This window comes from Monodon monoceros, unplaced genomic scaffold (assembly GCF_005190385.1).
Source record: "Monodon monoceros isolate NGI ecotype Baffin Bay Population unplaced genomic scaffold, NGI_Narwhal_1 Super_Scaffold_15, whole genome shotgun sequence".
NCBI classification, from domain to species: Eukaryota; Metazoa; Chordata; class Mammalia; order Artiodactyla; family Monodontidae; genus Monodon; species Monodon monoceros.
Window position 1 is genome coordinate 74,178,187 of NW_021703771.1, and position 27,978 is coordinate 74,206,164.

A 27,978-nucleotide genomic window follows, 5' to 3' on the forward strand; every position below is an offset into this window, starting at 1 on the left:
TCTTGATAATTCTGTTCCCCTCCTCCCTCCTCTTTCCTGTGCCCACTCTGGTCCACTCCAAGCCCCCCACCTTCCTCCCTGCCCCCGAGCAATGATGAACAAAATCTTCACTGCCTGAAGAAAAAAAGCAATAGTAAACCTTTCTTTTGTTTACTTAGGGGGAGAGCCTGTGCTAATGGGGTCAGACAGGCAAGGCATGAAGAGATAAAGAGAAAAAGGATGAAAAAAGAAACAAACCCGGGAGGGCCTAAATGGAAATAGTGTGTCAAAATCGTAAGAACCCCCCAACTTATCCTGTGTCCTTATATAGAACAAATCTGAAGTTTCAGTGAAAAAAAGATTTTACAAATTTAGGGCTGCTTGAAAATTTCTGAACTTTAAATGTCGGCTCTGACTGATTTTCATGCTGTGTGCCTGTATGTTAGAGATGCCATAGTGTCTCTAAATTGGAATACGGCATAGTTTGAAAGTTTAACTAACTTCTACCATGGCTTGGCGTGGGGCGGGGGGGGGCGGGGAACAGACGTAATGCTCATGTATTTGGACTTTGAAAAAGTTGCCTGGACCAAGTGTTGAAGACACATGTTCGCCTTGTAACAGCCCTTCTCAGAGAGTTCAGGAAACAGGACAGCTGAGGGTTGCCAACCCCGGATCAGCGCAGTGTGTGTGCCTGTGTGAGAAGCAGGTGGTGAAAATATAAAAAGCTATAGGTACTAAAAAGGAAAGAGCATTTTTGCACCTCATCAGCCTCTAAACAAACATAAGGGTACGGAACACAGTCTTTTTTTTTTAAATGGCAGTGGGATTTAATATCTGTGTGGTTATTTCCTTTAAGTAATATTAAGAGCTAAGAGACAAGTATATCGGTGCCAGGAATGAAGTAACGGTTTAGATAAAATGCCGCTGACTCTGGTCTTATTCATCCCAGCAACTCGGAAACCCTCCCTGGGTCTCTCTGCAGAGCCTTACTGACCACGAACAGAGGCCAGCTACAGGGAGGGCTCCTCTCCTTTAAAGCGAAACACACGACTGGAGAGCGCCGAGCCCAGTCCCGGAGCGCAGGGAGGGCGGGCCAGCCCCGGGCCCCCAGCCCGCCGGCCCGGATGGGTGGGTGAGTCCTTGCATAATTAGCCAGGGAAATGCAGCCTCAGTCCGCTTGCGGCTGCAGCTCCGCAGGCACCTCTGGCTCTCCCTGATCTTCCGAAGGTGGCCTGGCGCTTCGTTCTTGCGGATCACAGCGTAGACTGCCGGGGGAGGGGGAGGGGCGCCGGCAAGACCCCGTGCGGCCCCAGCCAACCGCCCGAAGAGGCCGAGGGCGGCCGCTCTTCCCGCTCGGAGTGCGCCGTCCAAGATGCTGGGGATCATCACTATCACAGGTAAGGCGGAAGCCGGGTCAGCTGTGTCCTGCCTCCGTGGCAGGTGGAGGAACCTGCATTTGGACATGGGCGGGTCGGGGGCCGCAGGGCAGCGGCTGGACATCCTGATGGGCGTTAAACGCTCTCACTGTGCTGACTTTTTGATCAGAAGATCATTCTCTTTTGTGCTCAGCAGGCACCAAGCAAACCCAACGTTTTCTTTTTGCCTCTGCAGGAATCTTCCTGACCCGGGCCCAGGGGAGACCTGGAATTCATTTTGGGAGGGGTTGCACCTCTTCCCCTGGTGGAGGGGAACGACAACCCCACCCCAACAGATGCATGTTAGATTGGGGTGAATTTGAAAACAGGTTGTGAAAGCCTAATTGCTTGCTATAGTCATTAAAAAAAGGTAAATTCCTGTTGTTGAGAAATTGCAGTATTTGACATTTTGACCTGCTTATTAGGAACTGGCAATGAAGGTACACTTGGCCATTTAGGGGATGAAAATGTTATCTCTGATTTGTGTGGTGGGTGTTTTTTTGGGGGGGGAAGTAGAAAGGGATAGCTTTATTGCTTTGGTAGGCAAAAGGGGGCACATCAGGTCTTGCCTTGAAAAACTGTGTCCCAACCCGGGACAGGATTTAATGAGGAGCTTCATAAGGATATATCACGAGCGGGGTTGCTGACAAGATGAGGGTGTGTGCGGGGTCTCAGGTGGCTGGTTTCCTAATCTTGAGGAGCTTCTCTGGTTCCTTCAATCTGGCCTCGGATGGTTTCTTGGCTGCACTGATTAGCAACTGTTCGAATCCACCCTTTGGAACTCAGGGAAGGTCATGGAGGCTGGAGTCTTGCCTGGTCTCAGGACTTAGTGAAGCTCAGGTTCTTGATGTCTCATCGCAGAGAGAATTCAGTGAGAGACAAAGTGATAGGTAAGAAGCAGATTTATTTAGAGGGAAACACACTCCACAGGACAGAGTGTGGCCCATCTCAGAAGGTGAGAAAGGCCTGTGTGGTGGTTCTCATAAAGCCATAGTTACTGTAAAATTGGTGACTAACAGGCAACAGTATTTGGGCAGTGAATAATAAAAATGTATGTTTCTTAAGCTTGCTTTCTAGAAATTTGGCTGTTGAGTGTGAATGATAATATTTAATACCTACCTCCAGCAAATAAGTTACAGACATCAAACTTGTGGAACGTACTCAGAGCCCCTCTTGCTTGTCATTTGACCTTCTCATGCTGATGTACCGTAGCCTGAATCCTTAGGAACCTGCCTGTTTTCTCCTCCTTTCTGCCTTTTGCCCCCATCAAAATTCAACTCCATTTGCTAATTTAGGTTTATAAGACCAGCTCTTCTCTAAATATTTGAGATCTTTGTTCTCCAAATACATGTTTTCTTAAAAGGGCAGTATAGAATTTCTAGGACTTACTTAAACTTTTTCTCCGTATCTCTCACTTCCTATAGATGAGCTTGTTTACTTTGAAATTTCCTTAAAATTCCTTCCCCAAGTTAACTCAACTTGCCTTTCTACCCTGTACGTAGCGTGAAAATTTACATGATACCTAGAAAGTATTATTAGACTACGCAAAACTTAAAAATTAAAAACACGAAATGCATTTTTTTCCCAGATCATTAATTTTTCTATGAATGAGATATATAAATGCTCAACCCTGAGATAGCCTGCCTGGGAGTGTGGTTTGTGCGGTGTCACAGCTGGGGGTGGGGCTTCTATGATCATGACTTTTTCCGGGTGCTTTTTGTGTACAGTATAATCTTTATTATATTCACTATTTGATGAGTTTAGCACATGCTCAGTTTCTTATGGGAAAGGAAGGTGGTCCTTTTTAAGCAGAAGTTGAGTTAACAAACTTGGGATACTTGGGGGCTTTAAAAAATTGGTTCAGATAATCCTAATGGGATGCTAAATGAATGGAAACAGTTGCAAGGGCTGTCTAATTTTTAAGGCAGCTTTAAATAATTGGGTCAATTGCTTTCTGAGTTTTATTACAATGTTGGTATGAAGGATGTGGCAAAATATTGTGTTTTTTCCTGGTAAAAAGAAAGTGTGCAGAAAATCTTAAATTCCAAAAGGTTTATAGCAAATAAACATTTCATAATGGAAGAAGTAAAAATTAAAAAGGAGTTTCAACCGTCTTTTTTTTTTTTCCTCTGCAAGTTATTCTGATGAGGAAGATTTACAATCAATAGTCTTTAAATAACTGGTCAGAATCTTGAAAAGCAATGAAGGCTTTTAAAATTGGCATTCAGGATTAATTGAATAGCAAAGGTTTTTGTAACTTCGGGATTGCTCATTTAAATAATGTAGGAGAGGGACTTCCCTGATGGTTCAGTGGTTAGAACCCCTCGCTGCCAATGCAGGGGGCCTGGGTTCCATCCCTGTTAGGGGAACTAGATCCCCCCATGCTGCAACTAAGAGCCTGAATGCCACAACTAAAGATCCCGCATGCAGCAACTAAGATCCAGCGTAGCCTAAATAAATAAATAAAAATTTTTTTAAAATAAATAATATAGGAGAAAGTTATTCTCGGCTGCTTTAGTAGGACTGCCTTATGTGAGAATGTGTTTCAGTTTCACAATTAATAGGAAGGAAGCAGGATTGATGACATTTTTGTAGAACTGCTTAGGAATGAGTTTTCATTTTGTGAAGCACGGAAAGCTGTCACCTAATACTGACCATTATTCTCCCCTCCTCAGACCCTGTGTGCACAACACCCCGAAGTGAATACAGCAGCCCTTCAAGTAGGAGATGATTGATTATTCACATCACATTCTGTTGGCTTTCCTGAAGTCTTTCCCTCACATCATGTTAGCAGTAGCTTAGTTTAAGAACTAGAAAATAAGTAATTGGACACGATGATGAAAGAGGTATCCCCTCCCCACCCATGTATCAGTGGCATGCCAGCAAAAAAACAAAAAAACACCACCTTTTTGAATTAGGAAAATATCTTTCCTGTTTTCCCTAACTCACACACAGTATTGAGACAAAATATAGAGTTATCATGAGGAATTAGGGCAACAGTATTCTCTGTCTCTAAAGTAAACTGGGAAGAAAGAATCCTCCAATATTCACAAAAGTTCTAGATGATTGATAATGCACTTCTTTATGCAAATCACTTTACAAGATTAAAAAAATCCCCCCCACATGGCTGCTTCTCTCTGCTGTGCAGGCAGACTAGTTATCAAGGGATTTGTGAAACCTGAAATTAATACCCTCACAACTCTGGCCCAGTAACTGCCGTGTACCGAGTGCCCACTCTGAGGTGGCCATTATTATGATTTCCCACAAAAATCCTGCAAAAAGTGGTTTTTGTAACCCCCCTTTTTAACATGAAAACTAAGTTTCTCTGTGTTCCACAGCTACTAAGAAGCACAGCTGTGGGCTTCCCTGGTGGCGCAGTGGTTGAGAGTCCGCCTGCCGATGCAGGGGACACGGGTTCGTGCCCCGGTCCGGGAAGATCCCACATGCCGTGGAGCGGCTATGCCCGTGAGCCATGGCCGCTGAGCCTGCGCGTCCGGAGCCTGTGCTCCGCAACGGAAGAGGCCACAACAGTGAGAGGCCCGCGTATCGCAAAAAAAAAAAAAAAAAAGCACAGCTGTAGAATAGCTTGTAAAGGACCTCTTTCTCGTTGTGTAACGGATGCTGCTTTGATTTCGTGGTGCCCACATTTTTACATGCCTGCCCAGGTGTATAAGGGACCGCGGGACGTCACTATCGAGGCCAGGGCCAATGATGAGCATCACCTGTATGCTCCTGTGTGGGGTTTTGCTTCTCTGAGTTTCAACCCCAGTTACACATCTCCCCTTGGAGGTTTCGTGGTTGATCAGCATTAGAATGAGAATAGTTGGTTGGGTGTGTAAGATATAGAGATGGATTTAGAATGTGGAGAATTCCTGGAAAAATTTCAGGGCAATGCTGCAAATCATGGGGGAAAGTTAACCAGTTCCAGATGTCACAGCAAGCAGCCCCAATTTGCGTGGGGAACGGAGAGCATGGGTTATACTAAACCAAAAAAAAAATCAATGTTATAGCTGTTTACAGTATTGCACTTTTTATCTGACAAATATATCTAAGTTTGGATAAAAACATTAACATTTTGTAATCTATAATATGACATATTCCTTAAAGGTTTTTTTTTCTTTTAAACCTCTAAAGTAAAAGAAAACAAGTCATACTTTTATCTCTTAATCTCTGAGTCTTTGGAAGAGTGAGAAAAGAATGCTGATCTTGCAGCTTTTGGACCCACAAATGCTTGTTGCATTTTGTGGAGCTTGGGAGCAGGGTGTCTGCGCGGGAAGCAGGGTTCAGTACAGGACCTTTAACCTCTGGGACTTGGAAGACCCTTTGGGACTTGGAAGGTGGAGGATTATGAAATTGTTCACAGGGAAAATGTGTATTCGCCCATACTCATAGATCTCCTGTGCTTGATTTTATAAATTGGCATTGACTGGACATTTATCTGCAGATAAGCATGGTTTAGTAGACGATAACACCGAAAAAGGAAAAGCTTTGACAATTCTCTTCCAAAGTGGAATTTCTGTCCACAAAATGCTTTCAAGTTTTGGTTTCTTTCGACGCTACTGAAGATAAAACTACTCGTATATTTTCACACTTATTTGACTTCATTAATGTAGGTTTTTTAAGCCTTGGAAGGGCTTGTTAAGCTGTTCAAAACATTAAACAACTCATAGGTTATTACTATTACAGATATGCCAAAAGTTTTCCTATTATGTAGTACCTGAGGATAGTTTATACTTTTAAAAGTAAAAATATCGGGGCAGAAAGTATGTACTGCCAGCTGTCATTTTTCTTCTCCGTTTCACTTTCCATACTTTTTTCTTTAAGGACACCTTTTCGGACTTCCCTGGCGGTCCAGTGGTTAAGACTCCGCACTTCCACTGCCGGGGGCCAGGGTTCGATCCCTGGTTGAGGAACTAAGATCCCACAAGTGGCGCAGTGCGGCTAAAAAAAAGAAAAGAAAAGGAGACCTTTCATTTGTCTTAGAAAAACATAAAGACAAACAAAAAGCTTATTCAAAGTCTTTGATAAAACTTCAGAAGCTGCACCATCGCTTCACCCGTCACTCGCCTTTATCTTTTCTGCATCTATAAAGCTGTATGTCCACCCTAAAGAGCCTCCTTCTGGGGCATATGCAGAAAATTAAGTGAGTGAAAGCACTTCCTATGTCATTTTTAAATCATCTTTTTCTTTTCCAAGTAATGTTTCCAACGTAGTAACACTCACTCACAAAGGCATATGACTAGAATCTCTTCCCAGAAAAAGGGACTAGAAATATTTGGTTTCTATGTTGATGTTTATTTACGAAGCAAGACTTATGACGTTGATGCCACTAACGGTTTTAGTGGAAAACCATGTTGACACAAATCACGTGTCCAGGTAAGGCCGTGTTTAGGGTGCTGCCAATGAGTGCGGGGATCCTTGAAAGAACTGTAGTATTTTCTTGCCCTTTGAAGTGTCTGCGGGGTGGGGAGAGGACCAGTGACGAGCAGGACTGCGTGGAGATGAAGCATTTGCTGGTTCCGCCTCCTAGAGCTTTCCCAGTTGACACATTGACCGACTCCCTTTCCCAGCCTTTTGGCCATCTTTGATGCCTGGCGAGAACGTGGAGTTTCTACGTAAACCGCACCATCACTGAGTATGGGAGCACTGTGTTTGGACTTTATGGGTATTTGAGAAACTTGCAGGATTAATAGCAGCGTTCTGCAAAATGGCTGGATAATTCAAAGCCCCACATGCGGGATAATTATACATTGTATCAGAAAGGCCCACCCTAAACCAGTTATTTTGTGCAAGGTCTTTTTGGATGCCAAGAAAGTGCATCCCCAAATCAGTGATGCTTAGATGATGAAGGTTTTTGATTTTCCTCTTCCTATCCAACTGGACAAATCTAAGGCAGACAGCAATTCCATAGGGAGCTGATGTGTCAAGTTAGAGCAGAGGAGGTTTTGAAGTCATTTAAAAGTAAACGTATTAATGAAAAGCTTGTAAGTGTGGTTGTGAGTAGATTCTGCTATGCTAAGTCCGAACAGGTGAACACTGGACTATCTTCCTCGAAAGCCGTCTCCACCATTATTATCTGCTTCCTGTCACTCACCTGCTTCTTCTACTCCCAACAGCTGAACCTGCTGACGTGGTCCGCCCCTCCCTACCACCCCACTTTTTTTTTTTTTTTTTGCAGTACGTGGGCCTCTCACTGTTGCTCCGTTGCGGAGCACACGCTCCAGACGCGCAGGCTCAGGGGCCATGGCTCACGGGCCCAGCAGCTCCGCGGCATGTGGGATCTTCCCGGACCGGGGCACGAACCCGTGTCCCCTGCATCGGCAGGCAGACTCTCAACCACTGCGCCACCAGGGAAGCCCCACCCCACATTTTTTGGCTGTTCTTCTTTTTTCTTTTTTTTGATAAGTTGATTATAATTTCATGGATTATAAGCTATATTGTTACATTTTTACACTGATATTTATTTATTTAGCTGTTCTTTTATGCGTTTAACAGCCTCCTTGTTTGCTCACCAAGCTAAGATCTTTGAACTCACTTAGAACCTGCATGCAGACAGCTCATAGAAACACCTTTAAAGAGCTTTCTGCTAACCACAAACTGGAACGTGGGTGGGGTGGATGATGGTCTGGGAGTCTCTGCCTTCAGCCGGAACCTGGGAAATGTGGGGTGATTTTGCTGTACTGTGTGCAGTTGGGCTGGGAAAGCAGGGAAGGGGAGGAAGGGAGTTCCAGACAGAAAGTAGGGCTCATCTACGTGTGACCTTAACTTGGTCCAAAATCGGGGAAAAGGATCTAGATCTGGGTGCAAATAAAGAAGAAGAGAGCAGATAGGGAGCTAACTCAGAATGCCCATTTCCCCCCTTGAAGTGTTTATGCTGGGAGTCGAAGAGGTAAAAACAGGTGTGATATGACTTCACAGAACTTGAAAGAGCACCTAAACTTTATGTGTTGATGGGTTTCTGCAGCGTCTTGTGGTGCTGAAGGTCTAGGAGTGTCTCAAGGCTGCCAGGTCTGGAGAGCTGAAGGCTGCTCAAGACTGCCCTCTTCTGTTCAAAAACTCCTTCCCGGGTTTGGACAATGACTTTATACATGTGAGTGTGATAATGAAAAACTGGACCAACATAAATTGTCTAAAAACAAGGGGACATAAAAAGAAATTATGCAACCAGTATGTCATAGTTTTGAAGACTATTAGATAATTTATCCAGAAGAAAATACAGATATTAATAGCCGTTATCACTGGACATAGTCTTTATGGATGTTACTCCCAATTTTCTGTATTTTTAAATCTTCTGCAATTCATATAGTTCACTGTTGGAACTGGTAAAAAGTAATTAAAAGGAAGTATTTCTGTTCTGAGGAAAACAGTGAAGCAAAAAAAAAAAAAAAGCCATTCTAATGGCTTTTGTTTTATTTTTATTCTAGACTGCCAGTTGATGTTTTACCCTCCTAACTAGCCCTTGCTAGTAGCGGAGGGGACCTATGTTATAGGTGAGGGCACCGAGAACAGAAACTTCAAGAGATATGCCCAAGGGCCCAGTGCTAGTAGGTGGTGCAGCTGAAATTTAAACACCAGTCTGTCTCTAGAACTTCTGGTCTTTAATCTTCTTCCTTTCTACCTGAATTCTGTCTCTTCTTTGAGGGGTAGGGGAAGAGTTTTTCTGTTATTTAATTCATTGATAAAAATTTGTTTTATGGTATATAATATGAGGCAAAGAGCCACTAAAATCAGGTAGGGTGAGTCATTACCGTCTCCATTTTTGTTGTTCTCTATATTTTCATTAGTCATCTGCACTCGTTCATTCTTCTGATTGATTGTTTCAAACGATAACTTCAAACTTAGAGGAAGTAGCAAGAATAAAAATGGTACAGGGCACATCATGTACTCTTCACCTAGATTCACTTCTTAACATTTGCCTCATTTGCTTCATTATTTACTCTCTCGCTCTATGTTGGAAAACAAAACAAAATAAAAACCCAACATACAGGTTCCTGTTATGTCTTATGTAGGCATGAGATGTGGAGCTTTCTGAATCATCTGAGGAAAGGTTATGTACATCATGGTCCTTCACTCTTAAATGCTTCAGTGTGTATTTCCTAAGAATAGAGATATTTCCTTTCGTAATCATAGTACCATTATCAATGTCAGATATTTACATTATCACAATAGTTACTTTATAATCTACCATTCTTTTTTCAATCTTGTCAGTTATCTAATAAGGTCCTTTTTAGCATTCTCCCCTTGCATTGCCAGATTCATTCTCAGGTCAGGTATTACCTCATAATCTGTTTAGCCTCTTTTAATCTGGAGCATCTGTATAACCTTTGTCTTTTAGATATTGGCATGTTCAAAGCATATAGTTCTCTTCCCATTTCTACCACATTCCTTATTTTGTGTTTGTTTTCTCCTAATTGAATTTAGGTTGTGCATTCTTAGCCACAGATGACATTGTTTCCTTCTCAAGATATTGTACACAATGTCCATCTGTCCCTCATAGGTTGATGTTGAGCTGTTGTCCGATTTCACCACCCTTTTGACTATTAGGCATGTAAGTATCCAGCCCAACTCCCCCCCTCCCCCATTAGCACCCATTGATTCTTTTTTTTTAATTTATTTGTTTACGGCCGAGTTGGGTCTTCGTTGCTGCATGTGGACTTTCTCTAGTTGCGGCGAGCGGGGGCTACTCTTCGTTGCAGTGCAGTGGCTTCTCCTGTTGTAGAGCACAGGCTCTAGGGCTCGTGGGCTTCAGGAGTTGCGGCACACGGGCTCAGTAGTTGTGGCGCACGGGCTTAGTTGCTCCGTGGCATGTGGGATCTTCCCGGACCAGGGATCGAACCCGTGTCCCCTGCATTGGCAGGCGGTTTCTTAACCACTGCACCACCAGGGAAATCCAGCACCCATTGATTCTTGCTTTTATCCAATCTTTACCTTGACAAAGTGACAAAATGATGGTCAGGTGATCTTACAACATTAAAAAAATTTTTTTTATCCAAGTAGAGTTGATGTACAATATTATATAAGTTACAGATGTACTCAGGTGATCTTTTGAATCATTATCTTTGAGTGGGCGCGTAGTATATATGTGTTCTTTATTTATTTATTTATTTATTTTGCGGTACACGGGTCTCTCACTGCTGTGGCCTCTCCCGTTGCGGAGTACAGGCTCCGGACGCACAGGCTCAGCGGCCATGGCTCACGGGCCCAGCCGCTCCGCGGCATGCGGGATCCTCCCAGACTGGGGCACGAATCCGTGTCCCCTGCATCGGCAGGCGGACTCTCAACCACTGCGCCACCAGGGAAGCCCTCTTTCTTTTTTTAAAGCATGACCGTAACCATGAAAAAACCGCTTTTTACACTGAAATAGAATTTGAATTGCTGTCCACATCAGACATAGCAATTTTTCTCTTAAGTGTAGGTGTTGACATGTCTAAATAATTTTTCTTGTCATAAGTGGCATTTACAAATTGTAAAGTTACAATGTTTGGAGAATAAGAATTTTAATGCTTTGAGAGTACATGGAGTTTATTTTTCTTTTAAAAAGACAATCTTTGTGTTTAGCATTTGGTAAAAAATAGACTTTATTTCTTAGAGCAGTTTTAGGGTCACAGCAAGCAAGAGTGGAAAGTACAGTTCCTATACACTCCCTAACCCCACATATGCCTAGCCTCCCCCACTATCAGTGTCCCACACCAGAGCGGTACATTTGTTACCATCCATGAGCCTACACTGACATCATTATCACTCAAAGTCGATAGTTCACATTGGTATGGGTTCGTTTACATTGGTTCACTCTTGGTGGTGTACATTCTGTGGGTTTGAACAAATGTATAATGACATGTATCTAGAGTATCATGCAGAGTATTTCACCGTCCTAAAAAGTCCTCTCTGCTCTGCCTGTGCATCCCTCCCACCTCCCTACCCCCGTAACACTGGTCTTCTTATTGTCTCCACAGTTGTGCGTTTTCCAGAATGCCGTGGAGTTGTAATCGTACAGTACGTAGCCTTTTCAGTTTGGCTTCCTTCACTTAGTCATATGCGCTTGTTAAGGCTCCTCCATGTCTTCATGATCTGCTAGCTTGTCTTTAGTGCTGAATAATATTTTATTGCCTGGATATACCACCATAGTTTATTTATCCATTCACCTATGAAGAACATCTTGGTTGCTTCCGAGTTTTTGCAATTGTGAGTAAAGCTGCTATAAACATCCATGTGTGGGTTCTTGTGTGGACATGTTTTCAACTCATACCAAGTGTGGGTATGAGTAAATACCAAGAATATTTAGGGAAAAACCAAGGAGCGTAATTGCTGGATCAGATGGTAAGAGTGTGTTTGGTTTTGCAAGAAACTGCCCCAATGTCTTCCCAAGTGGCTATACCGTTTTGCATTTCCCACATACAACCATGTTTGAAGTCAGTTTATTCCCCTGTAAACCAGCTAGGGGGACCAGGTGACCTCTGCTTTCCAGCTCTAAGGCTCTATGATTGGAGATGATAGCTTCGTAATGGGAACCCAGCTCTTATTCTAATACTTAGGAAGTTAAAGTACTTACAAACAAACCCACCCAGGCACAGGTGCCTGCCATGCCCTGGGCCACTGATAGGCAATGCGGGTTTTGGATCAACTACTCGATGGAATGTTGTGCGGGTAAGAGAGGCAGTACAGGAACGCTGCGACAGTGAGGTTTGGCGGCCTTTGGCCAGGGAGGTTTGGCTGGTTTCTGGCATCTAGTGTGCTTCGCCTGGAAGAGGGGCCCCTGGGGGTGATGCTCAGGGCCTCCTGGCTTTCCCTTGCAGGCTGACGAGGAGGCTGAGCCCTCTGAGACGTGCGCGACTCTCCCAGGGGCGTCTCCATGCAGCGATGGGGCAGCCGGCAGAGGAAGGCTGGGGCCTCCGGGGCCTCTGTCGGATTGCCCCTGCCGGCCAGCGGCGCGCGCCAGGCCCTGGTGGAGTATCCTCTGCTGTGAGTAGCGCGCGCCCCCCCCAGCGGCGGTTCGCCCCGGGGCCTGGCGGGCCGGATCGCCGGGAGCGACCCCTGAAGTGTCAGTTAGATGGGTTTGTGGGTTTCCATCCTTCCTCCTTTCCCTTGCTTTCATCAACCTGCCGGCGCAGGAGTGCGCAGGGTGGGTGGGGGGGGTGTTAGGGAGGGACACCACAGGACACCATGCCCAGGGCTGCAGAGCCACCCTCTGGGCTCCATAGGGTTCGCTGAGGCCCGTGGAGCATGTGCCCGAACCCTGCACTCTCCGAGCCAGCACCTCGCCCGGAAACTGAAAAACAGAACCGCAGCGCAAGGGAGGCCCTAGGCTGCACGTTGCTTCTTGCCAGAAAGAGGCACATCGGGAAGACAATGACCTAGAAGGAGGGGCGTGAGGATTGGGATAGAGATTGTGCGGGCTGGGGTCACCTGGGAAGGTCTTTGCCCGGCAGGCGGGCGAGGTAGAAAACGATACAGGCCTCGAAAAATCACAAGGATTTAGCCAAGACCAGAAAGTCGCCCCCCCACCCCTCCCCAAGAGCCCAGAGGCAGGCGAGCAAAATGGGGGATGCAGAACAGGACGGAGCAGGCCTTGCTACTTGGGCTGCAGCACGCCGAGCGCCTGGCCCAGTCATAGGAAACGAGGCTGAAATAAAAGGATCTAAGTTTCACTACCTGCGGGTTCCCAGCTGAGTGGGTAGCCACGTGGTCGCACGTGGTTTGAGGCAGGTTACAGACCTCTGAAGTGCAAGTGTGCGATCAAAGTTGGCTTATTTTTATTGGAGTATAGTTGATTTACAGTGTTGTGTTAGTTTCAGGTATACAGCAAAGTGAATCAGTTATACATATGCATATATCCGATAAAAAAATTTTTTTTTAAGCTGGCTTATATGTTAGAATGTAATTTAGACAGCCTTGGCTGCCAGGTTAGTAGTGTAGAAGACACTCCCCTAGATCCTGGAGCCCTTAGGGATGTTTGGCAGCTAGCTTCATGGTGTGATCAAAGGGGTATTTTAGGAAACAGGGCCTCTCTGTAAGGTCTGTACAGGTCTAGCTGGTACAGAAGGCAAGTGGAAATCAGGGCTGAGTTGGGTTTGTCCAGCCTTGTGCACAAAGCACAAAGGCGCCATCTGGGCCAGCGAGGGCCTTGCCCAGTCTGGAAGATTGTTCTGACAATAGTAGCTCCTAGGATTACTTAGGTAAAAAGAGACTGCAGACCAGTTAGGATTTTAAATTTTCCTGTGATCTTAAATACTTTTCTTTTTTAATGGGTTCAGCCATATAACACTCTAAAGAGAACATCTGAATATTGCTAAGCTATAAGGAACCACCAATAGTTGTTTTGTAATTCCAGTTAGCAGCTGTTCAGCTTTGTTTCCCGAGTTTTGACTATAAACATTCCAGTCATCCCAGAGTTTTATAAAAGGTGTTTCAAATTGAAACACAGATTTAGGAACATGGAGGGGAAACGGGGGAACTGGTGTGTTACACCTACTTTCTCCTACTATGTTAGCAAAGCGTCTCTGCATTTTCTAATGGTTTCTAGAGAGGTTAGTTAATGAGTGTTTTTACCTCCAGCTTGCTGGCAGGAAATTTAATTTTTATATGTGTGCATTACTAGTAAATTTATAGTAGAATAGAGTTTACTTTTGGGCTTTGACTTTTTCCTCTAGTGTGTTTCCAATGATATCATCCATCTTTAAAAAAAAGAAGGTCACATCTCTTGTGTTGCATTAGAAGTGTTTGCAGAAAGTTCTCTGATGAGTATGCTTTTATAATTGGGAAAACTTGTAAAGTAGTTCATCGAAATGCACTTAACTTCAAGAAACCCTTAGACTTAACTGTATAAACTGGATTATAATAGGAACAAATGGAAACTTACAGCATATTTTTTTTTCACACACACTGTATTTTATTTTTACAAGAGATAAATAAACAGCATATTCTTATTTCAGAAGATTATACATACTTTTAAATAAATAATGGGGAGAGAGTGTTCCCAGAAGGAAAGGAATGTCAGGGTTGGATACTCTGAACAGTCTATCACATATGTCTGAATTTTTCTTTCTCTTGGGATATTTGCCTCAGTATTTAATGTGGGTTGTAATTTTTCCTTTATTTTTTAAAAATAAATTTATTTAGTTTTGGCTGCGTTGGGTCTTTTTTTTAAATTAATTTAATTTTGGCTGCATTGGGTCTTCGTTGCTGGGCACGGGCTTTCTCTTGTTGTGGCGAGCGGGGGCTACTCTTCTTTGCAGTGCACGGGCTTCTCATTGCAGTGGCTTTTCATGTGGCGGAGCACGGGCTCTAGCCGCGCAGGTTTCAGTAGTTGTGGCATGCAGGCTCAGTAGTTGTGGTGCACGGGCTTAGTTGCTACGCAGCATGTGGGGTCTTCCTGGACCAGGGATCGAACCCATATCCCCTGCATTGGTAGGCGGATTCTTAACCACTGCACCACCAGGGAAGTCCTTCTTTATTGTTTATAAAGTCTAAAGTTGGTCACAAATGTGTATTTCAAAGTGATTTTTTTTTATCACCTGGGGAGCTTTTCCCCCCAAATTTATTTATTTATGAAAAATTTTAAGATATGAAAAAGTTGAAAGAAAAGTGAATATTAGACATGTATATTTATCTAGATTGTATAATTAATGTTTTACCATAATTGCCTTCTCACATATCTCTTCAACTATCCATCCTTGTATCTGTTCATGAGTCCATCTTACTTCTTTTTTATGCATTTCAAAGTAAGCTGCAGGCATCAGTATGCTTCACCGCTAAACACTTTAGCATGCATGTTATTAACTAGAGTTCAGTGTTTGGTTCTCAAATTGATTTTTTTAAAAAAGGAAAGGAAAAATTTCCCTTTAAGAAGCATACTTGAAAGTAATCAAGTTGGTTTTTCTTCAAACCTTCTTTATCTAAAATGTTCAGTTTGGGGGGCTTCTCTGGTGGCACAGTGGTTAAGAACCTGCCTGCCAGTGTGGGAGACGTAGGTTCGAACCTTAGTCCGGGAAGAGCCCACATGCCGCGGAGCAACTAAAGCCTGTGCACCACAACTACTCAGCCTGCGCTCTAGAGTCGGCAAGCCACAACTACTGAAGCCCGTGTGCCACAACTACTGAATCCCACGCCTAGAGCCTGTGCTCCGCAACAAGAGAAGCCACTGCAATGAGAAGCCCGTGTACTGCAACGAAGAGTAGCCCCCACTCACCGCAACTAGAGAAAGGCCACGGGCAGCAACGAAGACCCAACGCAGCCAAAAATAAATAAATTGATAAATGAATTTTTTAAAAAAATGTTCAGTTTGGGGAGTTCCCTGGTTGCCTAGTGGTTAGGAGTCCGAGCTTTCACTGGTGTGGCCTGGGTTCAATCCCTGGTCGGGGAACTGAGATCCTGCAAGCCTTGTGGCGAGACCAAAAAAATATATAAATGTTCAGTTCGGTTTTATTATTATTATTTTTTAATGCTACCTTAGATGCTGATATCAGTTAGAAAAAAATGAAAATTGGCTGAAACTCCCAAAACTCTTACAGAGACAGCTACGCACTGTCACCAAAGCTGAGGCCCTGCCCAGCCCTGTAAGTATGTAGGTAGCGTTAGAGCACCTCCTCAGTATCCTTCCTTCCTCTCTGCAGAAGAGGAGGTCCAGATGGTCACAGGTTTTATCTGTGATTATCCATAAATCTGGTAACGTTAGAAAAGAAAAAGGAAGGGGAAAAGGACTTTAGGTTGATTTCTAGCACAGTACAAGGCATGTTCAAACGGGGCTCTGCACGCGGGCTCTGGTCTTCACTTGGGTGGTACTTTGGACAGCTTTTCAGTGAACTTTCTAGGCTTCACTTTCAAAATGAAACCCAATAAATAGTAAAATGGAAATTTGTGGACATAGGTTTGTAATATTTCACATAAAGTATAAAATTATTTTCTTGGAGGAATTTATGGATTTGGATATGCATATGGTTTCTGTATTTCCACATTGTTCTGTATTTCTGTATTTCAAATACTTATTGCCACGTTCTAAGCACTGGTATTGGAACTGGTTATAATTATTGAGCTTCATTTTGTGCAGCGGGCATTAAGTATGTTGTTCCAACATTATTGGGACCTTTTTGTGCGTCAGTTTTAATTGACCTTTTTGTTTATTACAGAAAGCAATACTAAATAGAAAATGAAAAAACTCAGATAAGCAAAACTAAACTATATCACATTCCCATCCTCCGGAAGTCGTATGTAAGGGGTGTGTGTGTGTGTGAGAGAGAGAGAGAGAAAGAGAGAGAGAGAGAGAGAGACAGTGATGCTCTGCATTTTCAAGGCTGAACGGCTGTTTGCTGGGGCCTAGAGAGAGAGGGAGAGAGAGAGAGAGTTTTTAAACCAAAATGAGGTCATAGTACATACACTGTTTGGTAACCTGCTTTTCTTCAGTCAAAATTTCTACCCTTTCATTTTGCTAAGAATTCATCTCCTCTAATCTGACATCGAGTATCCCAAGTAGACCCAAAAATGTCATTAAGCTGGCTTGCCCTAACAAATATCCAACCCAGGACCATGCCTGGTGTCTCTGGTTGTTATGTTTCTTAAATTTTTAAATTTAGCACAGAATCCCACCCTTTATTAAATAACATTGACTTGCTTCTTTAACCCCCAAGTTTTAAAATTCAAACCTAAATTATAAAACAGAAACTAACACACCATTGTAAAGCAATTATACTGCAATAAACATGTTAAAAAAAAAAAAAATTCAAACCCGGGCTTCCCTGGTGGCGCAGTGGTTGAGAGTCCGCCTGCTGATGCAGGGGACACGGGTTCGTGCCCCGGTCCGGGAAGATCCCACATGCTGAGGAGCGGCTGGGCCCGTGAGCCATGGCCGCTGAGCCTGCGCGTCCGGAGCCTGTGCTCCGCAACGGGAGAGGCCACGGCAGTGAGAAGCCCGCATACCGCAAAAAAAACAAAACAAAATTCAAACCTAAAGAAAAATACAGTGAATACACTTGACTTTATTCACCATTCACTGATACTTTACCACATTTTCTTTCTCCTCTAGCCGTACCCCGTCATTCTCTCCCCTTAAACTTTTTGAAAGTTACTTGCAGGCAAAAATGCATTTGTATTTATGTTTGATTTTTGTCCTTTGCGACATTTATATTTCAGGCCAGGCTTCCATGTGGGCTGTTGTCTGACTGTTTCCACACGATTCAATTCTGTTAAACATTTTTGTCAGGAGTACTGTGTAGCTGATTTATTGGCCCTCTCAGTGCCTCACATCACGAAGCATGATGACAGTTTTGTCCCATTATTGGAGATGTTAGTTCTGATCGCTTGGTTAAGGTGGTACCTGGCAGGTTTCTGCATTATAAAGGAAATTGTTGCTTTTGAAACGAAGTAATCTGTGTGTTGATACTCTAAAACTGTAAGTGTGCTGGAAACCTTTCACCCCAAAGTTTTAGCATCTCTTGATTCTTGACTGAATGAGTTATTAGAATGGTGTTATTAGTAAACGTGGTTTTTCTAAGTCTACTGATAAACAGCCAACTAGGCTTTACCAAATAAGGCAACCACTTAAGCTACAGCCAATATCCTTGCTTTGCTTCCAAGTCTCATCTACTAAAAAGTTTCCCCCTAATTCCTGTCTTTAAAATTTGTTTCTGAATAGCTGATTTTAATAGTGATATGACTAGTTCCAAATGCCTTCAGTCAGGCCCACATTCAAAAGAGTAACCTCATTGGCCATGAAACAGTGTTGCATTTATTTTATATAATGAGAAATTATTTTTATTTTTCTAAGCAATTGAAAAAGTTCAGTTCAGTTGACCCTACAGTTGAAGCGAATTAAAACATGGCTTTCTCCTCTCCAAATTAACTGCAAGCGAAAATCCACTTATATTATTTCCTTTAAGTTAATTGTTTGATGAATGATACAAATACGTGTTTAGAGACAGTGATGCTCTGCGTTTTCAAGGCTGAACGGCTGTTTGCTGTGGCCTAGGAAGAGCCTGGACAACTGTCTATAAAAGAACCGTTTTTCTTAACTCTCGTCCTTAATAAATATGAATCTTGATGTGGTAGAATTCTAAATTCTAAAGAAATAGCTCTACGGATCAAAGTGCAAGTTATATCTAAATTTATTGATTGGCGTTTTTTCATAAGGAAGTATCCCGTACTCCTCACTTAATTTTTTGGTATCACTCTTTTATAATTGAAGTATAGTCGATTTACAATGTTGTATTTGTAGTGTCACTCTTGGTTCATAGATTCTATTTTTAGTCAATGTATTATAACCTATCATTGTTATTTTTTTACGCTTCAAAGTTTGGCCAGCAGAAGCCCTTTCAAGCTGGCTCCTGTGTCCTTTGGATATGCCCCCCCACACACAAGCTTTTGAGCACCCCCTTTTGTCGCAATAAAATGTTCCTTGTACTTTCCCTGACCTAGCCCAGAATTTCCCCAAGGAGCTCTGGTCGCCTTTGGGGACTTGTTGAAGAGGCCAGGTAGTTATCACATAGAATGCCCCTCCTTTAGATTTGTCTAGGTACTTATTTAGCTTAGTTTCTCTAACCCTATATTTCCTATAAAGTGGAAGTTATCTTTAAAGCTTGATGGATTCTAGATCCTAGGTGTGATGTGTGATTCCATTTTGCATACGCCGTCTGGTTGACCTACCCTTAGTGATGTTGTGGCTACTTACCTATAACTAATTTTTTGCCTAATCTATTGAGATTTACAGATACTGGTAAGACCGTTACCCGATCTTGGAACTGCCTGATGTTAAAGAAAGTATTCATTGGCCGTGTTTTTTAAATATTTAATTTTCTTGAATTGTAATCATTTTCAACCTTTTTCTTCCCCACCCCCACCCCCTCTTCTTTTTTTTTCTGTTAATAGTTGGACAGAGAGAGTCTGAAGATGTGACTGAAAGGGACTCAGACAAAGACATGGCTGCTAACTCAGCGGCGGTTCAAGACATTCAAGACATCACGAAGGAGGGGCAGGAGGAAATGCCTGACATGATGGAACAGATCCCTGCCTCAGAAAGCAGTGTAGACGAGCTGATGCAACCCGCTGAGCCCCAGGCTAATGACGTAGGATTTAAGAAGGTGTTTAAGTTTGTCGGCTTCAAATTCACTGTGAAAAAGGATAAGACAGAGAAGTCTGACACTGTGCAGCTTCTCACCGTCAAAAAGGATGAAGGCGGAGGGCCAGGGGGGTCCGACGGGGCTGGTGACCGCCTGGAGCCCAGCCGGGAGACGGGGGACGCGACACCCACAGACACAGAACTCAAACAGTCCACAGAGAAGCCCGAAGAGACGCCCAGACACGAGCTGAGCCGCCCAGAAGTCTCCCTTCAGGCGGAGTCTGGTCCACCAGCCGAGGAAGGCAAAGATGAAGGAGAAGAAAAACAAGAGAAAGAACCCGCCAGATCTCCAGATTCTCCGACTAGTCCAGTGGCCAGCGAAACTGCATCACCCTTCAAAAAATTCTTCACTCAAGGTTGGGCCGGCTGGCGAAAAAAGACCAGTTTCAGGAAGCCTCGGGAGGATGAGCTGGAGGCTTCAGAGAAGAAAAAGGAACAAGAGGCAGAAAAGGCAGACACAGAAGAAAACGAGAAGACGGATGATCTCTCCGAGCAGCCGTCCGAACAGGAGGCCCGCGAGAGCACCCAGGATGCCAGGCTGTCGGCGGAGTATGAAAAGGTGGAGCTGCCCCCCGAAGACCAAGGGCAAGCACCTCCCGAAGAGAAACCCGCGCCGTTAGCAACAGAAGTGTTCGATGAAAAAGTAGAGATTGTCGCGGAGGTCCACGTCAGCACCGCAGAGAAGGGCACAGAGGCGCAGAAAGCCGAGGTAGAAGAGGCAGTAGAGCCCTCGCCACCTGAGCGATCGCTTGAAACGGACGCCGACCTTCCGGATGCCGAGCCCCCGGAGGCGCTGCTGAAGATGCAGGAAGAGGCGGGCGCCCCCAGCGGGGACCACGCCCAGCCAGCCGAGCTCTGCGCAGACGCGAAAGCACCTCCCACGCCCCCTGAGGGCGTCGCGGGGGAGGTGGAAGTGCCGTCCTCGCAGGAGAGAACTAAGGTGCAGGGAAGCCCTTTAAAGAAACTGTTTACAAGCAGCGGCTTAAAAAAACTCTCTGGAAAGAAGCAGAAAGGGAAAAGAGGAGGAGATGAGGAGTCCGGGGAGCAGCATCCAGCCTCAGCGGATTCTCCCGACAGCCCAGACGAACCCAAGGGTGAGAGCTCAGCCTCGTCCCCCGAAGAGCCCGAGGAGATCACGTGCCTGGAGAAAGGCGTGGCCGAGGCCCCCCAGGACGGGGAGACGGAGGAAGGGACCACTTCCGACGGAGAGAAGAAGAGGGAAGGTGTTACCCCCTGGGCATCTTTCAAAAAGATGGTGACGCCCAAGAAACGCGTGAGAAGGCTGTCTGAAAGTGACAAGGAGGACGAAGTGGACAAGGTTAAGAGCGCCACCCTGTCCTCCACGGAGAGCACCACCTCTGAAGTGCAGGAGGAGGGGAAAGGAAACGGAGAGGAGCAGAAACCGGAAGAGCCAAAGCGCAAGGTTGACACCTCCGTGTCCTGGGAAGCTCTGATTTGTGTGGGGTCATCCAAGAAAAGAGCAAGGAAAGCATCCTCTTCTGACGACGAAGGGGGACCAAAACCCCTGGGAGGAGACAGCCAAAAACCAGAGGAAGCAGGGAGAGACAGGGAGTCGGGCCCAGACGCGCCCCCTGCCGGCTCCCAAGACCACGACCAACCCCCAGGAAGTTCCTCACCCGAGCAGGCCGGCAGCCCCTCCGAAGGGGAGGGGGTCTCCACCTGGGAGTCATTTAAAAGATTAGTCACCTCGAGGAAAAAACCGAAGTCAAAACTGGAAGAGAAAAACGAAGACTTGGTAGCTGGGTCCGGCCTAGAATATTCAGCCTCAGATGCTGAGCTGGGGAAAGAAGAGTCTTGGGTTTCAATCAGGAAGTTTATTCCTGGGCGAAGGAAGAAAAGGCTGGATGGGAAACAAGAACAAGCGGCGATGGAAGATACGGGGCCAACGGAGGTCAACGAGGACGATTCGGACGTCCCAGCCGTGGTGCCTCTGTCCGAGTACGATGCGGTGGAAAGGGAGAAAACAGAAGCACAGCAGGCTCCGAAGAGCGAGGAGGGCCCCGAGCAGAAGGTGGCTGTCGACGTGTCGGAGGAGCTCCGTAAGGGTCTGGTTCACACCGTGACTGTGGCTGTCATGGATGGGACAAGGGCCGTTACTAGCATTGAAGAAAGGGCACCTTCCTGGATCTCTGCTTCGGTGACAGAACCTCTTGAACAAGCAGAAGACGAAGACAAGCCACCACCTGGGGAGGTGTTTGAAAAAGAAGTCGTTGCAGAGGAAACCCCCGTCGAAACCAGAACGCTGCCAGAGAGCCAGGAGGTCGCTGATGACACAGTCGCCAGCAAGGTGGAATTGACCCCTGAAGCTCTGACGGCCGCAGAAACCACAGAGGCGCTCTGTGCTGAAGAAGAGACCACCGACATGGTTTCGGCTGTTTCCCAGTTAACCGACTTTACAGATACCACCGAGGAAGCAACACCGGTTCAGGAGGTGGAGGGCAGCATGCCCGACATGGAAGACCAGGCGAAGAGGACCCGAGAGGTGCTGCAGGCCGTTGCAGAAAAAGTTAAAGAGGAATCACAGCTGCCTGACGCCAGAGGGCTAGACGACACCATCCAGACAACCCAGAAAGGACGAGCGAAAATACTGGAGCAGGTGGAGGAAGCACTCGATCAGAAGGAAGCAATGGATGGAGCACCCAGAGTACGTGTACAAGAAACGAAAACTGAGACTTTGACACAGGGGACGGCGATGGTACAGGCCACCCCGGAAAGCTTGGAAGAAATTCCTCCAGGCACAGAGAGTGCAGAGGCCAGGGAGCTTACAAGCACCTGTCCAGCTGAAACCGTGGCTGCGGTAAAACCAGAGACTGTCCCAGAACAGGCTGTTGCTCCTGACTCAGCTGAAACCCTCACAGATAGTGAGGCCAATGGAAGCACCCCAGTAGCAGATTTTGAAGCCACAAATGTAAGCCAGCACACCAAGATCATGGAAATCGATGAAGACGGTGAGGTTCCATCCGGTACCCAATACCAGGTCACAGAAGGTGAGGCACTTCCTGAACTGAAAGAGATGCCTCCAGAACCTTCCAATTTTCAATCCCAGGAAGAAAAGCGTTCAAAAATGGAAGAGGTTCTAGAACATACAGATAAAGAGGTAACTGTACCCATCCTTTCAAAGACTGAGGTGATTCAAGAGGCTGGCCGGTGCACTGATGAGGAAGCCAAAGAGGAGCCATCTGCCGAAGGACTTGTGGTGTCCGCTGACACAGAAACAGCCGAGAAAAAGATAACTGAAGTTGCCCTTGAGGACGAAGTTACGAAAAAAGCTGAGTTTCAAAAGAATGATGATCTCGAACCCCAGAGACCTGCTAAGTCTCTTCCAACCCCAGTGGAGACAGAGAGGGTAGTTCAAGTGGAAAGGGACAAAACGGAATTAGAGCCAACTCAAGTAAATGAAGAGAAACTTGAGTGCAAACCAGCTGTTACCACATGTGAAGAGCTCAGTAAGCAACTGGTTCAGGCAGTGAATGTAACCGTCATAGACGGGGAAAAGGAAGTCATCAGTTTTGAAGGAAGTTCTCTGCCCGTTCACGAGGAAGAGGCATGCACAGAAATTCAAGTTCAAAGCTCTGAGGCACCATTAGCTCTAACAGCTGCAGCAATGGGGGAGAAGGTCTTAGGAGAAGCTATCAAGATTTTAGAAACAGCGGAAACTTTGGAATCTGCAGAGGCACGTTTCGTACCGGAAGAAAAGTCCTCAGAAAAAGATGAAGGCTCTCCTGCTCAGCCAGGGGAAGACGCGGTGCCCACAGGGACTGAGTCTCAGGCCAAATCAATCCCGGTAATAGTATCTGTTATGCCTGAAAAAGGCATCAGCGCAGACCTGGAAGGAGATAAAACCACATCACAGAAATGCGAGTCAGATGGAGACGGTGAGCAGGTTGGTTGTCAGGAAGGCGGAGTAAGCAAAACAAGAGAGGAAGATTTAAAGGCTGAAGATGAGATTTTGAAACTTGAGACAGAGAGCTGCAAGCTTGTACAAAACGTAATTCAGACAGTTGTTGACCAGTTGGGGAGTACAGAAGAAACGGCCTCTGCTTTCCAGACCCAGGCTCAACTGACGGAAGCCGACAGCCAGGAAGCTGGGCAGAAAGTCGAGAAAGAAGAAAGCAAACTTCAGCCCTGCACGTTGGATGAAACACAAACCATCGAAGCCAAAGAGGAGTCCCCGCTAAGTGCTGGGGAACACACACATCCAGATGTTTCCGGAGATGTGAACGAAGCTTTAGAGAAGATGGCGGCCACTAGGGTAGCAAGTTCCCCGGTAGATGGCCAGCAGCTTGAAGAGGTAGCTTCCCCATCCAAGGAAAAGAGAGAAGCCCCTGAAACAAAGTCTGTGCCAGAAGACGACGGTGGTGCCGGGTTTGGAGAAAGAACAGAGAAGTCACCGTTTGAATCCCGAGAAGATGAAAAAGGTGATGCTGCTGTTGACCCCGGGAACCAAACCTCAGCCCCGGAAGATGCTGAGGCATCAGGAGGCTCGACCAAAGAGTCTCCAGATACAATTGGACCCAAACTGAAAGAGAAGGGAGATGGCCAGGAAGTAGAATTTCAGGAAGAAAAAGTGCAGAGCGAGTCAGAAAAAGAGATCAAAACACAAACACAGGAGGAGACACAGGACCAAGAGAGAGCACCGGCAAAACCCGAGCCCACAGAATCCTAAAACGTCACGTAAGTAACTTCCTTTCCTTTGAAAGTAATTTTGCCCTCTTTTCTGTCATCTGGTGGCAGATTTGTTATGAGGGAAGCAGGAATTCAAATAATTAGGATTTTATGCAGAACCTACATCTGGGGAAATAACCAGACTAGGAGATCCAGGTTAGTTTCCCTTTTCTAAAATTTATTTATTGGCTGCATTGGGTTTCGTTGCTGCGCGTGGGATTTCCCTAGTTGCGGCGAACGGGGCTACTCTTCGTCGCGGTGCGCGGGCTTCTCACTGCAGTGGCTTCTCTTGTTGCAGAGCACAGGCTCTAGGCGTGCGGGCTTCACGCAGGCTCAGTAGTTGCGGCTCGCGGGCTCCAGAGCGCAGGCTCAGTAGTCGTGGTGCACGGGCTTAGTTGCTCCGTGGCATGTGGGATCTTCCTGGACCAGGGCTCCAACCCATGTCCGCTGCATTGGCAGGCAGATTCTTAACCACTGCACCACCAGGGAAGCCCCCAGGGTTAGTTTCCTTTTTCTCATTGACATGCTCTTCAGTCTTACAGGTGTCCTGAAAGTAATGACTTCGTTTTACCCCCAGTGTGACTGGGTGTGTGTTTGGCTCAAAGACATAAGAAGTACGTTGTGCTCACAGCTACTTTGTTGCGTTTTTTTTAATAACTAGAAGTCCAAAGTAGGTTTATAAGGTAGTGCTTGAAATTTATAGTTTATAGCTCTCTGGGAAAAAATTGGATTTCTTCCAGCAGTAGTAAGAAGCATTTAAAAAAATTTCCAGTGCGTGTGAGATCCTGCCTACTGGTGTTCAAGTAGCAAAGGATGCTGTATTATGGACCTTCACCATCTTTCTTTCTCACACAGTTAAACCGTGGTTCTCACTAGGGCTCCCATTGGCTGCAACTCACTTTCACAGCTCTTCTGTTGTTGAATAAATGAGGGAGGTGAAGGATATGTTATTTACTTTTGATTCTGGCTTCCTTCTACAGTTACTGCTGTGTATTTGCAAGACCAGAATGTGAAGACGAGTGGGAGAAGAAAACGAATGCTGCTGACGAGGCCAATCTTACAGAACTTTGGGAACGGAAGAACAGACACATCAACTGCTCTCATTTCTAGAGAACCCCTGACAATCCTGAGGCTTCATCGGGAGCTGTAGCCAGATAACATTTCTTCCTTTCAAGACCACCCTGATATTTTCCCTTGGTACCATATAATGTTTCTGATTCAAGGTCCTTAATTCTTAGCCCGGAACTGGAGTTGGCAATACCTAGTTCTGCTTCTCAAACTGGAGTATCATTCTTTATGTATTTATATGTATGTTTTAAGTAAATCTCCTGTATCTATTGTATATTTTTTTTCTTAATGTTTAAGGAAATTACAGTATAGTGCATTCCTTCTGTATCACACAATATACGACGGGGCATGCAACCACGGTGAAGTCTCAGGAAGCTGTCTGTCTCAGTTACAACCTTTGAAAACAGAGCTTCCTAGAAATAACATTCCTGATCAGAAGCTACACTTCTTGTTTTAAAATTCACTAAGGATTAGGTCCTTTCAGAGTGTTTAGTATCACTCTGAAATTGGCCACTTTCCTATTATGCACAGTGCGCTAAAAATAGAAAGTGTTTTTTGGAGGGAAACATACAGAATGTTCCATTGTTACTGGGAAATTTTTCTTTCTATCCCCCAGTGGAGGTTGGAAGGAAGTTTTCTTCAGTAGCAGATTAATTTAAAGTCTTCTCCGCTAATTGTTATACGGTTGTTACGGACAGATGAGTGCTTAATTTTGAGGCAAAGTAGTGAAATGTTTTTCATGTTATCAAGAAAAAAATCGACTGGTTTTGAGGCAAAGTAGTGAAATGTTTTTCATGTTATCAAGAAAAAATTCGACTGGTTTTGAGTCTACCTTCTATGCTGGACCACATCCACACATAGCACGAAATAAGTCAGGTTCTTTACAGATGGTATTTTGATAGATGCTGGATTGTGTCTGTGCCATATTTGTGCCCACTCTTTTAAGAACGATGTAGCATTATCATTTGGATAAATTGTGATTTGACAACTGATTTCAATAAAACATTTGCTTCACTTAGATTTGTTGGATTTATTAGATAATAGGAAGCCTGGGACATATGTTTACTGCATTCTAAAAGCAGAGAAGCTAGAAGTTTCTAATGTAGTCACTACACGATGTCACCACTTTACACCAGTTTGAGTTGGGGATCAGAGGAAGTCAAAGGCAGAGGGGGATCCGCTGAAATAAACCAGGAGCTTTTTAGATTGACGGTACTGAAACAATGCTACCATCTGGTGGTGCCTTCCTGAAAAAGTCAGTTTTCTTTATTAATATCTGTTAATGACAAATGTCTCTAGAATGACATTTTAAGAAGGCTTATTGGTAAAAATGCCTTACCTAACAGGTGATCTTGGAAAAAATTTTTTAAGTGTCAGAATGATTTCTGATTCACGCTGATACCCAAAGGATTCTGTCAGACAGGCGCCACACAAAGGACAGTCCCCCATCTACCTGAAAGTCCCACTTTTTCATGGGTAGCACTGGCCTGGTGTGCGCACTTCTTAAATTGTCCTCACAGTCAGTACTCCAGTTTGAGAACTTAAATTTCAACTGCCAATTAGATTACGTTGAAGTATAACATTCTAGCAAAACTAGAACAGTCTTTTAGCAGAAAGACAGTTGGCTGTCAAAACTGGAAAGTAGTTTCTCATAAACCAACAGACCTGATTACGATAAAAAATTGGCCATTATTAGAAAGACCCCCTCATGGTAAGAGCATATGGTAGTTGGAAAACATTTAGTATCTTGTAGTTGGAAAACAGTATCTTTTTGGGAGTTTTTCACACATATAATAGCCACTTACTTGTGCTTAATTACTAAACTTTAAAATCCCCAAATTAAAAAAAACACCCTCGGATCTAAAGATATTTCTTTCGCCAACTTGATACTTTAAAAAAATCCGAATGCTGGTGTCAATTTTTGAAGATCAACTGAAATTTGGAGATGGTAGCAGTTTTTAAGGAGTTCATTACACTTCTAAATATCAACTAACTTATTTCTACGGCAGGAAGAAACTTCGTGCTATTTTGAACAGATTAAAGATTTGTGTAGTTTGTGGTAATCATTTTTGGAGGGTTTAAATTCCATCCTGCCACTTCATCCCATCTGTATTTGGTCTTGTCTCAAGACACGTGGCCAGGTCATTCTGGCCATCACGATTGGTTTTCCAGTAGTGGTTGCTTCATGATTGTGCCCTTGATGTGCCCTGGATTACTTCCGTACAAGCTCTGGACCTATGTCCATTAAGCATCATTGTTTTATTAACAGGAGGAATGCTATTAACAGTAGCATGAAATACAATTCTGTATTATAACTCTAAAGCGGCTGTTAATTTGTGAAGTACATAATAATCAAATGCAAACTGCAGAAGTTGGAGCAAGTGCCTAAACTTTGCTATTTTTGGCATTACTGTGGAGCCATGTTCAATAGAAAGCAACGCAAGACTTGTAAACTCTCGCCATTTCTTGTAATCGAAGAATATAAAATGTTCCCCCTCAGGTTCTTTTGCTAATGGTACACCCGAGTTGCCTCTCTCTGTCACACAGATACTTTTTTCCGGTATTTTCCTTTGATGTTTGGAACTACAGGTAGTGAAGGGCTGGAAATTTTAGCTTTTCAGTGTAAGCTTCAAGCTTAGCAGTTTCCTTTTTAATCTGAGACAGTATTTGATTCCTAGTTCTGTTTGGGGGGTAAATTTTCATTTATCTAAATAAAATGCAACCTAA

At 44.6% G+C, this 27,978-nt stretch overlaps 1 protein-coding gene across 1 annotated transcript in view; it reads left to right on the plus strand.

Moving 5' to 3' along the window:
• Nucleotides 1-27,978, plus strand: part of AKAP12 (A-kinase anchoring protein 12) — a 100,190-nt gene extending 72,212 nt beyond the window's left edge. The window contains exons 4-5 of the mRNA XM_029223901.1: nucleotides 19,248-24,192; nucleotides 25,164-27,978. Coding sequence (XP_029079734.1) covers nucleotides 19,248-24,184 — 4,937 coding nt within the window. The 3' untranslated portion in view covers nucleotides 24,185-24,192; nucleotides 25,164-27,978. The remainder of the gene's footprint in view (nucleotides 1-19,247; nucleotides 24,193-25,163) is intronic.